Source organism: Odocoileus virginianus, chromosome 23 (genome assembly GCF_023699985.2).
Source record: "Odocoileus virginianus isolate 20LAN1187 ecotype Illinois chromosome 23, Ovbor_1.2, whole genome shotgun sequence".
NCBI classification, from domain to species: Eukaryota; Metazoa; Chordata; class Mammalia; order Artiodactyla; family Cervidae; genus Odocoileus; species Odocoileus virginianus.
The window spans coordinates 9,931,006-9,945,477 of NC_069696.1; the positions used below are offsets into that span (position 1 = coordinate 9,931,006).

Here is a 14,472-nt window from a genome sequence, read left to right on the forward strand (position 1 = left end):
AGACAAATGTAGGGACCAAAAATACCTGTTTTCATGCCTTTTACCTTTAAGTGAAACATTCCAACTGAGACAATTAAGGCTGCAATTAATATTTTAAAATTCAAAAACTACTTTCAATGTTCTCTATCCAATGTGCTTCATGTTATTTAAACCATATGAGGGATGGGTTAAAGAAAGAGACTGCTTTCTTACATTCAGTGTATTTTTTTCAACTATAATGTTCCGGATTTTATTTTGGGATCGAAGCTGACAAGGAGAAGACTAAACTGTTACTTTTGGAAGACAAGACTCCTGACTAGGAATTCCTGACTCCTGAAGATGGAGGGGGTTGTGATTCAGGGTGGTCGCATCACTATAGGGTATATGCTACCGTCTATCAACTAGGCTTGAATTGAGACAGAGGATCTAGTGATCTGCTGAGAAGGATTTAGCCTGCTGATTTAGGATTCAGGCTATCAATTGGAAAGAGACACATACCAAAAACTAACAACAAACCACGCCACCAAATACTGTAACCTTCAGAGGAAAGCTGGCAAGCAGACCATCAACGGGACAGGAACACACACCAAAAACTAACAAACCAGCCCACCAACTTCTGTAACCTTCAGAAGAAAGCAGGCCATCAACTGGGCAAGATGATGATGAATAGATCACTGAGCTCTCAGAAGCAACTGAAGAATTTTGTACTGACTTGGCCAAAAAGTTTGTTACAAGAAAACCCACAAGAACTTTCTGGCAACCCAACACTTTAGGGTCTTAAATTTTATGTCCCTTCAGGACTTTCACAAATGCCACTGTGGGGGAGTTCCCTGGTGTCCTAGTGGGTAGGATTCTTGGCTTTCACTGCCATGACCCAGGTTCAACCCCTGGTCAGTGAACTGAGATCCTGTAAGCCAAGCAGTGCGACCAGAAAAAAAAAAAAAATGCTGCGTGTCTAAGAAGCAAATCTACTTCAAACTTGGGGTCTGGGAGTGACACTGATGGTAGAGAGGGGAAAGGGGGAGGAAAAAATCCTGTGAGGAAGTAAGGGGATAGGGAAAAGGTCTAAGAGGGAAAGGCGAGCTCCTTGTGAGGCAGAGTCAGAATGTTCTCAATTAATATATATGTAGATTTCACACTAATTACATCCTTGACTATACGAGTACTTTCTTTTTCTCAGACAGATAAATTCTGGGGATAATGCAGTGATAAAACAGCTTTGTGGGGAAGACGTAGTGGGAAGGGAGAGGACAGTATAAAGTGTCTAAGAATACTATGATCCTGGCTGATAAAACACTTATTAAGTATGACTGGAAGTCATCAGTACATGTGTCAAGTATGTTTTAAATGTAAATCAACACAAAAATCTCTCATCTGACTATATATCACAGACTAAACAAACATGCACTCATCTGTTTCTATTAAAAAAAAAAAGGAACAAACTTATCAAAGGAATAGACAAATTAATGAGGACATGAAGAAAGGGCAGGGAAACAAACAACGCACAGGAGATGCCCAAATTCTAAAAACCAGGAACAGAACAGGCGGAGCAAGTGCTTCAGCTGATGGAAAGCAAGCAGAAAACGCGTGCAGGAGAGCAGTCACTGAAAGCCAGTCACCTCGTGGCCTGGAGTCTGGGAATTGCAACACTCGGAAAGTGGGGGTGTAAGATAAGGCTGGAAACCAGAATATTCGCTCCAAGTTTTTATGAGGAGCTAGGTCCCTTACTTACCCCCATTTAACCAGGTAACTGTTCCCTCAGAGAAACAGTCAGAGAAGAAAAAAGTTATTGAAAATATCAGAAATGAGGATAAATAAATAAAATGTTGATCAGATGAAGCTGAAGAAAGCATGGAGAAATCAGAACAAAAGGAGCTAGAACACAGAACAGGAAAGAAACGACAAAGCCAGAAGGTGAAGCCAGGAGATACGATTCCTAATAAATAAGAATTCAAGCAAAAGGGGAGAACAGAGAAAACAGGAAATTATCCAAGAAATAATACCTGACAATCTTCCTGATCGAATAGCTGTGAGTTACAGATGGCAAGATCTCACAGCAGCCACCCAGTACATGGAAAGGCCAACAAAGGCCTATGGTTTGAGATTTCAGAACTCTAGGGAAATGAGAAGATCCTCAGACTTTCAGAGGAGAAAGACTCAATGCAAAATTAAAGCTGAAAATCAGAGCAGTTCCAGTCAACTCTAACACCTCCTCCTCTAGGAACCAGAGAACAGGTCAGGAACCACGACTCCAAGACAGTGAGAGACAACTAGATTCTATACCCAAGCAACCTTCTGTTAAACAAGAAGATGGACAAAAGACATCCCGATTCACACGATCTCAACATACTGCCTCCTGGGCATCCCTTTTCTCATGAAAATGCTAAAGGATGATGCACACCATTAAATGACGGCCCAGACCAAGTAAGGGGAAGACATGGGTAAGAAAACAGCATTCAACAGAGGGAAGAAGCAGATGACGACGACGATGAAGAATGCCCCAGAAAAACAGACACAAAACAGACCTGAAGAACAAAACACCCTGGGAAAGTGTGAGTCGGAAATGTGTGGTCCAAGAAAATAAAAAGCAAATAAAAACATGAATTAGTAATTCTAGTGAAGTAAAAAGTTTTAAAAGAAAGAAGTTATAACCACAGTACTAATTTCATCAGTATTACAGAGACAGATGTTGAAAAATGGAAAAAAAAAAAAAAAAAAAAAAAAAGACCCATAGATAACCCAAACAGCAGTAAAAGCTTATTTTGTTCAGAAACAGAGGAAACTGGCAGAGGACAGGTTTGAGAAGGGATGAAACACTGATGTTTGTTTTAATGAGTCGGAGGAGACTAATATGACCCTGTAACCTGTGAACACAAATTACTGATAAAAGTAAAAGCTAAACAAATCTCTAAATTACTTCATTTTATGTCCCTCATTTAGGCCTAAGGGCTTTATTATTATTGATGTACTGTATTAAGTCACAGGTATACAACACAGTGATTCACAATTTTTAAAGGTTATACTCCATTCAGAGTTATTACAAAGCAAGAGCTATATTCCCTGTGCTGTCCATTAGTCTTGAGGCTTTACCCCAAGGAATTACCCTGCGATTTGTAAGAATAAAAAGTATGGCTGAAACAAATGAAGGTGAAGAAAAAGAACCCAAAGGAAGTAACCGAAAGCCGTGGCGAAGGGGATTTCTGGTACTCACCATCTCTCTGGCTATTTCCAGCGCTTCCTGCAGGCCATAGAGCCGGCCGCAGACCAGGTAGATTCCATTGGCCCAGAGAATACAGCCCTCGTGGACCCAAAATTCATTGCTGTCGAGAGGTAGTTCAGGGATTTGTAACTCCAACTCGGGGCCACCTTCTGAAGTGGCGGGCACGGAGGGCTTTGAGTCCGAGACGGTCTTTTCGCTGCTGCCCTCGGTGGTGGCTTTTTTACAAGGGAGCCCCCGGGACAGGGACCGGGGCCCTCCGGCACAGTCTTCCGAGCGGTGTCGCCGCTTAAACCTGGGGTGCGCGGCCAGGCTCCTCTGCTCCTTCTGCTGCTGCTCCTCCTCCTCCTCAGTGTCCGTCTTGGAGCCGTTGGAAGCGCTTTTGTGCCGGACCTTCACCTTGCTCTGCGTTTCCGCGGCCCTCTTGGGAGGTGGATTCTTGGGGAGAGTGGCTGCATAATCTTGGGGGTAAAAGGGTCCAAAGAGGTCGCCCATGTTCCGGTAACTGGCCCACTTGCCGCACAGACAGCAAACCAGGTGCCCCATCACAGAAGACTCTGTCACCACGGGGCCCTGCAGCACGAAGGACGAGGCCGGGAGAACCTTGCTCTCGGTGCTGCTGGGCGGAGGCGTCAGGGACCGCTGGCCCTTCCGCCCCCTCACCAATTTGGTCTGCTCCTCCTCCTCTGCGTTGATGATTGTACACACGGCTCCAAGTTCACACTTATTTACTACGTGGATATAAGGGAAAAAAGACTTGTTCTTGGCATCGGTTTTATCCAGGGGCTGGGTGGCGTACTTCAGCTTGATCTCCGGTTCTTGGGGTTCTACGATGGGAACGGCCTGTTTGGTTTTCCGCTTCCTGGGCTGCGCCCCAGGCTTCCTTCGCTCCCTCCGCTGCCTCTGCTTTTTTGGCTTTGGCTCTCCATCGGCAGAACCTTCTGGTATCTGAGGGGGCTGAGGGGGTGGCGGCGGGGGCTGCTGCTGTTTCTTCTGCTTATTCACGCTACCAATGGGTCTCCCTTTCTTCTTTCCTGAGGGGAAGTAACCCTTTGGGGGGAAGCCTTCCTGTTTGGGGGAAATCGTCACGGCATCGCTCTCTTTCTCTTCAGCCTTGGGGTTTGCCTCCGGAGCCAACGTGCCCACTGGAGGTACATTCTTTGAGTCAGGAAAGATCAAAGGTGCTGTCCCGCCAAGGGACCCGTCTGGTCTCCCCTGGTTACCCCCCGGCTTCTGTGAGGTTGCAGATGCCATGGCACCAGGGGGCTCCTTCCCAGCGGCGACCGTGTCGGGGTGCGTCTCCGTCTTCACCTTGTCATCCCCACCACCACGCCACTCCTCCGAAGACCGGGCCAGAGGCTTCTCTCCGCTCAGCTCCTGGTTTGTGGGACAGGTCAGCTCAGCTATCACCTCACCTTTTCTCTTCTCCAGCTCAGCGTCCGGAACAGCACCAGTCCCACCTTCTGGAGGGCCGCTTTTCAAAGACAGGATGTCGTCAAGAGTAACCGTGTCTCCCCCAGTCTCCGCGCTGTTCGAGGACGCACTCCTCCTAATGTTTGGGGATGTGATCTTCTGGACGATAGCTTCCAGTTTCAACCCCCGGCCTTTCCTTGGGGGCAGGATTTTGGTCTTAGCAGGCCCTGTAAGGGTAACTGCTGGGCAGTTTCTACTATCTGGACTTGGAAGGTCCTTGGAGGACTCCCTCTTAGGGATGGACTTGATCTCCTGACTGTGAGAAAGATGGGCATAGGAATTGTAGGCTTTATCAGTGCCTTCTTTTGATGGGTGAAGGAGGCGCCCTTTATCTTCAGTGTTGCTGTTCTTCACATCCTGTGACTGTCTCTTACTGGGAATGGGAGAGATAAAAGAACGGACGCGCCTCCTCATGATTAAGGGGTTTTGAGAAGAATGATCCTCTTGGCCTGGAAGTCTCAGCATCACGCTACTCGGTTTGGATGACTGCGTAGACTCCGAGAGCCCGTGTCCGTCCGTCTCGTGGGGTGGTCCGTACCGTTTCTGATTGGACATTCCTGGAGGGCCGCTGCTTTTGGCTGGAGAAGTCTGCCGAGAGAGATCCCAACAAGATTCTTGCTGTAACTTCTGGGAGCCGTGCTTCAGTTCAATGCCTTTGTTAGAAAGACCATCACCAGACATGAGGCAGCGCCCGCCGTCCTGACCGCTGGGATCATGGTACGTCCCCATCGGTGGGCCATACATCATGCCATCTTTGTCATTCTTCAGGGGGCTCCGGACTCGGTCAAGAAACTGCTGCTGCCGTGGGCTCTTGCGGGGTCCCTCCTGCCTGTGCTGGGCGGCAGCAATCACTCCCTGAGCAGAACTGCCGCCCCAGTCCTTGTATTCCTCTTGCTGCTGTTGGTACATCTGTCTCTTGTAATGGAGCTGGGAATTCAAACCTGCACTGGGGTCCCCATAAGCATGAGCACGCGTGTTTGTGTGATAAGCAGAGGCCAGGCTTTCCGAATTGGGAGAAAAGGGAGCGTGCAAAGAACTCCTGTTGGCCCTCTCGGAGAAGGTCATGTGTGGGCTCATGTGATGAGGGTCTCCCCCGGGGCCTCTGCTCCTCCCAGGGGACATCTTCAGCTTCTCCGAAAAGTCATGATACTGAGACGGGGACCGACCCCTCATGCCCTCCCGACCGCCAACTCTGCCAGGGACTCGCCGCATCGACGCGGGTCTGCTGTCCTGCGGGCCGTAGTCTGAGATGGAATCGTGGGCCGCCGCTCCGGGGCTGGCGTTGCCTCGGTAGGACTCGTGCTTGATGCTAGCAGGGTGGCAGTGCTCTCCTGATTTCTTGTTGTTGAAACTAGCTTGGGACTTGGACTGTTCAAAGTCTTCCTCTTTTATCTGCCCACTCTGGGATTTCAGCTTTGTTTCCATGGACACCAGCCCACCTGGAAGAATGACCGACTGACTTAAACCGGGATTGAGACGCTCATTCCTCCCGAGTCTGGTGTCGGCGCCCATGTGTCCCAGCGAGTGAGCCCCCGGGTCTCTGACAATCTGTCTTAGTGGAGAAATGTCACAGATGACTGATCTTCTCTCAGAGAGGGAACCCCCGGGCTCATGGGCTGATGATGGAGGCTCTATTTCAAACTTTCTGGGAATTGGGTAGTCGGCCAAATTGATCTGTTTCATCTCAGGAGCCGTGCCACTTGACTTCCTTTCCCAGGGCCCCCAGTGGGGGTTTTCTAACAGGGACCCAATGCTTTTGTTCAAAAGGCCCCTGCTAGCTAACTCATTGGTCTGACTCACTAAGACATTAGGCCTTGTGGCTCCTTCGAGGCTGCCAGCCATGGCCTGGTGCTCCTGAGAACTCCGGGAGTACCTCCTGTCAGGGTGGTGGTGGTAACCCTGAAGCACCTCCTGCAGGAGGCTGGGGAACTTCTCATTTCTGCCCTTTCGCTCCCCGTGGCTGGTGAAGTCCCCCTTATCTTGTCCTGCAGGATACTGAGCAAAGCCGCTGATGTTTCTCGGCACGGCTGACCCAAAACTGTCTTTGTAACTATAGCGCAGGCTTCCAGGAGACTTGCTGGGCTCAGTCCTGCCTGTGAAACCAGAGCCCCCGGCGGGGTGCCCGCTCTGTCCGTTCCCTTCCCCGTTGTGGTTGGAGTTACTATCTCCGCTCTTGCCTCCTTTACTACCTCCCCCCGGAGGTTCTGGCTGGGGAAGGGGCGCGTGGCTGGTCTCCTTCGCCCCCCCGGTGCTGGGCGGCCTCTGCGTGGATGCAGGGTCCTCCTCCTGGGAGCCTTTGTCCTGCCCACCAGGCTTCTCCACCCGGCCTGTCATGGCTTCCCGGGAGACGATCACCCCGACTGTCTTCTCATTGACTTTCGGGTTGCCCTCAGATGACAGTGGCGTGTCCTTGGCACCCGGTGAGGCAGTCTCTTCTCGGGCTGCGGGACTGGCGCTGAGTCGGGGGGCTTCGTTCTGAGCGCCCTGTGCTGGTGAGGAGCCTGCCTTCTCCGAGGCCCCGCCCTTGTAGGTGGTGTCCGAGCTTGTGCTCTGGCCGCTCAGCTGCCTCACCCTCTCGCCTTGATCCTCAGAACTGCTGGAGCAGCCTCCATCCAGCGACTCTGCCAACGGGGACTTCAGTTGTTCTTCAGCCTGTGAGGAGCCTTCTGAGTTTGGGCAGCTGTCTGTTTTCTTAGATGAAGAGGAGGGCCTCTTGGAGGTTTTCTTCTGAGGGGTCAGGGCATCAGAAAGTAGCATGTGCTGAACCGTATTAGGAAGGTTGGCCACCTGCGTACTCAGGGCACTCAAACTACTCAAGCCGGGATCGGTCAGCCGCTTTTCAGGCACCCCTTCCAGCCCGAACCCTTTGAAGCCCGCAGCGTGAGAGTTGGGACTGGGCATCATCGACGGGGTTGGGCTGAGCTGAGGCATTAACTGCAGGATTCTGTTTCTGGAGCCCATTGGCACATTGCCTTGCCCACACTGGAGGTTCTCCCCGCTCTGTGTGAGAGGAGATGGGGTAGAGCTACAGCTTGGAGACTGAACCACGGAGGCAGCTGGGGAAGGGTTAGAAATGGGGCTGAAGTTCTGGTGAAACTGCATGGGGGACCTCACGGGAACCTCGGGCTGGCTGTACTGCCCGACCTGGCTTTGCAGGGGCAGCTTGGTGGCGGCGTTGGAATACTGCATCACGTGCTGAGGGGGGTGCTGCTGCTGCTGCTGCTGCTGCGGCTGCTGCTGCTGCCCCTGCTGGGTCCCTGGTGGAATCTTGGCTTGTTCGAAATTCTTCATAGACTGAGGCTGATAGCTGTAATTGGATTGTGTTCCGTAAGCCTGTGCACTGGAGCCCACGTTATGCCCTTCGTACTGCGATCCGGCGTTCACGCTGTAACTGCCGTCATAGCTCTGCCCAGACTGGCCGAAACGCTGCGGTGACGGGAAGGAGGAGGAGGCGGTGGTGGCAGAAGACTGGTAGTGCTGGCCGAATTGCCCCACCCTCAGCTGGTAGCCGGCGGCGGAGGCCGGCAGAGTTGAGGGCCGCTGCATGGGCTGCAGGTGGGAGGCGCCGGACGCCGGCTGGCTGGCGGCCTGCGGCAGGGGCTGATGGGACTGGTAGAGCTGCTGTCGCAGCTGCTGTACTTGCTGCTGCTGCTGCTGCTGCTGCTGCTGGCTGGAAGGCTGCTGCTGGTACTGAGCGCTCCCTGGAGAGAACGGCCCCGCGTAATCCTGCGAGTAATGAGACACACCGCCCAGGGCAGAGTGCTGTGCTTGAAACTGGCCCACGTGACCCTCACTGCCGTACTGATTGCCAAAGCTGCTCCCCTGGGGAGGTCCGTAGCTCTGCACCGGCCCGGAAGGCCTTCGCGGAGGAGGCTGTGGGGTTCCTGTGGCCACGGGGTCCTTGTTGCCTGCCATGTAGTAGAAGTCTCCAGACTCCTTCCTGAAGCCCTGGTAGCCCTGATGGCTGGAGGTCTCACTGGCCATCGCGGCCGCCGCCGCTGCTGTTGCTCGTCGCCCACTGCCGCTGCTGCCGCCGCTGCCGCCACTGCCTCCACCAGCACCCCCAAAATTCTGGAACATCTGGGCCTGGCGAGGGCTGAACTCCTCTATCCGGGATGAGCCGTGCACCTCCTGGGGGTAGCTCTGCTGGTTCCCGTGGTAACTGCTTTGCTCCCGGAAGGACTGCATACTGCTCAGCAGCGCAGCAGCAGGCCAGCAGCCCTCCTGGAAACAGAAGGAGAAAAGAGAAGCATGAGACACACATCTCCCCAGGACAAACAAAGCCAAGTGTAGAGACGGAGGGGACACGGAAATTCAGATGCTCAGGAAAGTTAATTACATCTCCTTTATTTCTTATCTGGGCTTCCCTGATGGCTCAGCTGGTAAAGAATCTGTCTGCAATGCAGGAGACCTGGGTTCAATCCCTGGGTTAGGAAGATCCCCTGGAGAAGGGAAAGGCTATCCACTCCAGTACTCTGGCCTGGAGAATTCCATGGACCGTATAGTTCATGGGGTTGCAAAGAGTCGGACACAGCTGAGTGACTTTCACTTTCCTATTTCTTATCCTGTCTGTTTCTAAAGATGCAAATACACAGAGAAATGGCCATAAGTGTGAGGCCAAACTCTATGGTAGTAGGAAAAGAAAACACTCTGGGTAAATACAAACTACAGTACACTTCACTAAAGACCTCTCTTAAACAAAGAAGCCCTGCCCCCCCATTCAACTGGGTTAAAATATGGGGCTATATTATTATTGTCAATAAAATATCCAGCTATTTTAAAATAAGTCTTCCAGTTGTGGTGGGGGAGGGGTGAGAATAAAACACATTCATTTAGTTTGTTCCATATATTATTAGACTGATCACGGAACATCATGTGAGAGCCTCACATAATGATGAGGCAGTCACTCCCCTGGCCTATTCCCTCCCTGACTTAAAACAGAAGTCAGCTCCGTATATCCTAATGCATGTTCTTGCAGGTTTACTATAACTACCAACAACCTGTGATGCTGGGTGACCCCAGGACACTCAACTCTTTATCACTGCATGGGTGCCTTACTGCTTCAGCCAGACATAAAATTTTAGGGGGTTAACCTCTTCTTGACACGTTAAGTATGTCCAAGACCCCCCCACCGCCATCACGCCCCCATTCTCAGTTCCCATGCAAATGGACTAGGCAGCATAAACCAAAGTAGCAGTGATTATTCTTCCAGATTTTTTCCAGAGGTGTGCAAGAAGATTTAGCATCTCTGCCCCTCCATGTAGTTTCTGACTTGCCAGTGTAGTATTCACAAAGGTAATAGTGTCCATTTCTATGAAAGAGGGAATCAGTCACACAGGAGGACAGCGAAAGACAGAGGAAAATTAGAATTCACCGAGCTTAGGATCTAGGCTCTTTACAAAGTCATCTGATTCGGTCAACACTGCATTACCTTACTCAACGTAATTCTCATGTAATGTAATATTCCTCTTACACAATTAATCAAGAGTTGATTTTATTTTGCCTTTCGCCTGGGCCTGTTTCCTTCTCAGAGTCAGAGATGAAGAAGAAAGGCCAAACTGCTCCAATGGATTTTAAAATCAATTATTCAAAACAGAAATTACAAAACACACATGGGTAGGTTAAGACAAAGTTTTCCTACTAAGTTTTCCCACCTCTTAAATTCCCTCAGGGGAACTGAAAAAGGAGTTGCAGCAGGAAAGGCCGTGGTCCTTTTTAAAGGTTAAGTAGATCCCTCATGTCCAAGCCCTGCAGTAGTTCCCCATCTCAGCCCAAGTGAAGCAGGCCTAGCAGGGCCACCGCCACCGCGTAACCTCTCTGACCTCCTCCTCTCCTCTCTCTGCTCTAGTTCTGTTGTCGTCTCCTTGCTTCTGGGACGGGCTACCGGCCTTTCCACACGGAAACTTATTAGCTCTTCCTCCAGGCGCCGGCTGGCCTGTTTACTTCCTCCCCAGTCTCGGGACAAATGTTTCCTAACCAGTCTGGCCTTCCCCTGGCCAGGCTACTAAAAACAGCTACCTTAACATGCCCACCTGGGCCTTCCTGATCCCCCTGCTATGGCTCCTCCCCAGTATTTATTCCCAACAAGCACAGATACACACAGCACCCCCAGCCCAACAGAAGGCAAACTTCCAAGGGCAGAGAGTTGGTGCCTCGCTGTAATCCTTCTGTCATGAAAACAGTAAGGAGCACATGGCGGGCATTCTGTAAACCAGTATACGGACAGGAGGTAAGCCTTAGAGAACTGGGCTACAACGTCCATACTCGAGGCAGTGGAGTCGCAGTGATTATGAGGAGGGCAGGAAGGGAAGACAGAATATGATGGATCTGAAAGCTAGATGACACTTAAGACTGCCTGTAAAATTCTCCAGTTCCAGAGGGAAAAGCCCCAACTCAAGGCCACATGAGGGCTGTGAGGAGACTGCAGAAAGCAAACAGGGATCAGAGCTGAAGACGGTCAGTCAGGTAACGTCAAACTCTGAAAAGCTTGAGCCACTTCTTCCTGAAATATCTTAAGTATAAACAGCTAGACAAGAGTCTACTACTTGGATATTAAGTTTGATGATATTATCACATGACCCAAAGTCACCCTTAAGCATTCAAGAACAAACAATCTCAGCATCTAAAGAAAACTGCTTCTCAGCCTCCTGAGACTGCTGTTCTCTGTGCTGCTGGGCACCAGGTAATTCCTACTGGAGTGTTTGCTGCAGTGCCTGACACTGTACCAGCACTTTACAAGCACCAACTCCTTGAACCCTCACAAAACCGGTACCCTCATCTTCCAGGAGAGGAAACTGAAGCCCAGAGTTCCCAAGGCCGGGCAGTCTGCCCCTCAGGCCACGTTCTCAGCACTACAAACCAGAGGACGGAAGACGTGGTCAGTGACAACTGCACTTGTCACAGGTCAGCCTGGAAAGTGGGTGCCTCCCCCTTCTCTGTTCCCCTCTCGTAAGGAGCCCCCTAATAAGCCACCTGGGTAGGAGTTAAGATAGTCAGGATGGCTTCTATCCACACAGGTTATCTTTCCTGTTTGTGGTTTTCTTCTACCCTGGCTCTCGGAGCCAAAGACCTTCTCTACATAATAGAAGGCAGCTGAAAGGCTGTGGACAGAGGAGCTGGCCAGCTACAGTCCATGGGGTCACAAAAGAGACACGACTGTCTGAGTATGCATGGCTTAAACAGAACAAAAAGATGAAATCTGGCAGTTTAATGGAAAGCTTCCTTGAGAGATAATCTCTCCATAAATAAATACCTTATATGTAGTTTAATTAATCGTTCTGCAAATAAAATCAGGCTTCTGAAAACTGAATATATAAACAATGTTGCCACTTGCTCCAAATTTTTCCTATATAAGCACTGCTAGAAAGCAAAGAACCCTTAGCATCAGCACTCCCCACCTCTGGCTGCCAGGCCCCTTGGAGAATCCCATCTCCAGAGAGGGAGATAGGTGTGGGTGTGCGTCTTTCAGAGGTCTGCTCTTGGCTTTACTTGGAGGTCTCCTGTCCTGTGCAATGATGGCATCCTCCCTACTATTGTAATTGTGGTTTTTGGACTAGATGAGGGGGAAAAATCACTCCCAAGTATACTAGCAATTGAAAATGTACACCCAGAATATTTTAGTTTCAGCATTAGCATATAAATAAGCTACTAATCACTAGTGGTAAAGAACCTGCCTGTCAATGCAGAGACTCAAGAGATGTGGGTTCAACCCCTGGGTCGGGAAAATCCCCTGGAGAAGGAAATGGCAACCCACCCCAGTACTCTTGCCTGGAGAATCCCATGGACAGAGGAGCCTGGCGGGATAGAGTCTATGGCATTGCAAAGAGTCGGACACAACTGAAGTTGTGACTTAGCAGGCAGTGGGCAGGCAGGTAAGCTGCTAATACATTGATCCAATACTGTCCCACCATTTAAGAGAAGCAAAGCCGTCTGTAATCAGTTTTACAGCATCGTGATTAACAGTGAGTGATAAACATCTGAATCTCTTCGTTTGAATGAGTATAGATGTAGTAAAGAAAATGTGATACTCTAAAAGGAAGCAAGCCACACAGTGAAAAGTTTACTAACGCTGCCTCCCTCCCCAATTCTCCCCTTTCCTGGTTATCTCCCATTTTCCTAACCTCCTGAACGGTTTCAGGAGGGATGTGGAGGTGCACTGGTCAGGTCCAGAACTTCGCCTTTTCTGTTTCGGGGGCCATGATCCAGAGTCCACATGAGACCTCAGGACAAGCATCGCTTCCCACCTGCACCCATGCCCCCTACCCTATGCCTGTGCCAGCAACCCTGCCGTCTGGTAGAAAACCAACACTAATCTTCTCTGTCTTCCCTCCTGTGTCCAACACTGTCCCACTCCCCAATCCATTCTCTTCTCCACAGTTTTCCAAACTCTCTTCAGGTAGTTTCTTTGAGAGATCTTTTCAAGTACCTGCTTCCTCTTTTATTTCGGGTTAACCCTTGATTTTCTGCTCATATCCTTCCTTGCCTTGGAAAAAATGCTTTAACCCCCAAGATGTTAACAACACATATGGCCCTTGTCTGGTGGATTATTCTGCTTTCTCTCCAACCTTACTCCTCACCCACCTCCATCCTACTCTCTGTTCTGGAAGGGTCACCATAGGGACTCAGGAGGCTCCACCACCCCTCTGGCTTCTGGTCCAGCTGTATGGGAAGAGGCAGGAAGAGAGTGATGAGGAGGAATTTGCGGTCCTGGTCGTCCCCCCGCCCCCGGCCCCCGCAGTGGCTGAGGCTGCCTGAGACCCCTCTTCTCCAGCCTGCAGAACGGCTTCCTCCTCCCGCCTCCCAGGCACAGGGGCAGCAACCCTAACTAACTGCTGCCAGCCCAGGAGACGCCACTTTCTCCACTGGTGTCCCCAGACCCTGCTCACCCTTGGTGAACAGTCCCAGTCTGCACTGTGGACAACTCAGCAGCACTGTGAACACCCTCTTTCTAAGTTCTCTGCAGATCAGAAGCTGGAAGCTACCTTTTCAGAACCCTTCTCCAGCATAATCTGGACTAGAGTTTACAAAGAGAAGCACAAAAAAGATTTGAAAGGCAGAAGAAAACGAGAGGTTTACACTCCCGGAGGTGGCTGCAGCAGACACAGATTCACAGCAGCTTCCCCATGAGCTCCTGAGAACCACTCACTGGGGGGCTTCAGCCTGAATGGCCAGAAGTTTCCCTGACCATCCCAATCACGGTTCCCCCAACAGCTGGGCAGATCCTAGTTCCTCTATCACAACTCTTATCCGGAACAGAAGCTTCCGGATGCCTGAAGGAAACAAACACTCCTGAAATCATTCAGTTTCTGTGTGCCATCTGTTTCCTACCAGGATTCCGACTAGCATCGCTCCTCTCTCAATCCTAGGATTTCAGAGTAACATATTTTTATTTGGGGGAGTGAGAGACTTCTGTTTCATGCAATATACCACAAGGTCTGAAAGTCCTCCCATAACAAAACACCTAGAAACGTCAGACACAATGCACAGCCAAGCTGTGAGGAAGAAAGAAATGCCCAGGATTCTAAACTGGTTGGAACCCTGACCACGAGGGATGAGCTGGGTCAGGTCTACAGGACTTATTAATTGCCATGAACATGGTAATGCTTTTAATGACCACCCACACAGGGACAGCAGACAAGGCCTCCAGCCCTCTTTTGGTGATCGTGGTGGTGAAACAGAACAGTCACTTTTGCACATAAAGACTCTAGACAGTGTCACTTGTGGCTAGATTAACCTCTATAAAGATGACAAGATACATTTTTAGGTAGTCACCAACTTATTCTCAATGATAAAAATGTTCTTTC

General features: G+C 50.3%; 1 protein-coding gene across 5 annotated transcripts in view; it reads right to left on the minus strand.

Moving 5' to 3' along the window:
- Nucleotides 1-14,472, minus strand: part of TCF20 (transcription factor 20) — a 187,742-nt gene that overhangs the window by 38,566 nt on the left and 134,704 nt on the right. For all 5 annotated transcript variants that reach the window (XM_070453450.1, XM_070453451.1, XM_070453452.1 and 2 more), the window contains one exon: nt 3,191-8,893. In XM_070453450.1, the coding sequence (XP_070309551.1) occupies nt 3,191-8,893 (5,703 nt within the window). Of the gene's footprint in view, nt 1-3,190; nt 8,894-14,472 lie in introns of those variants that run through there.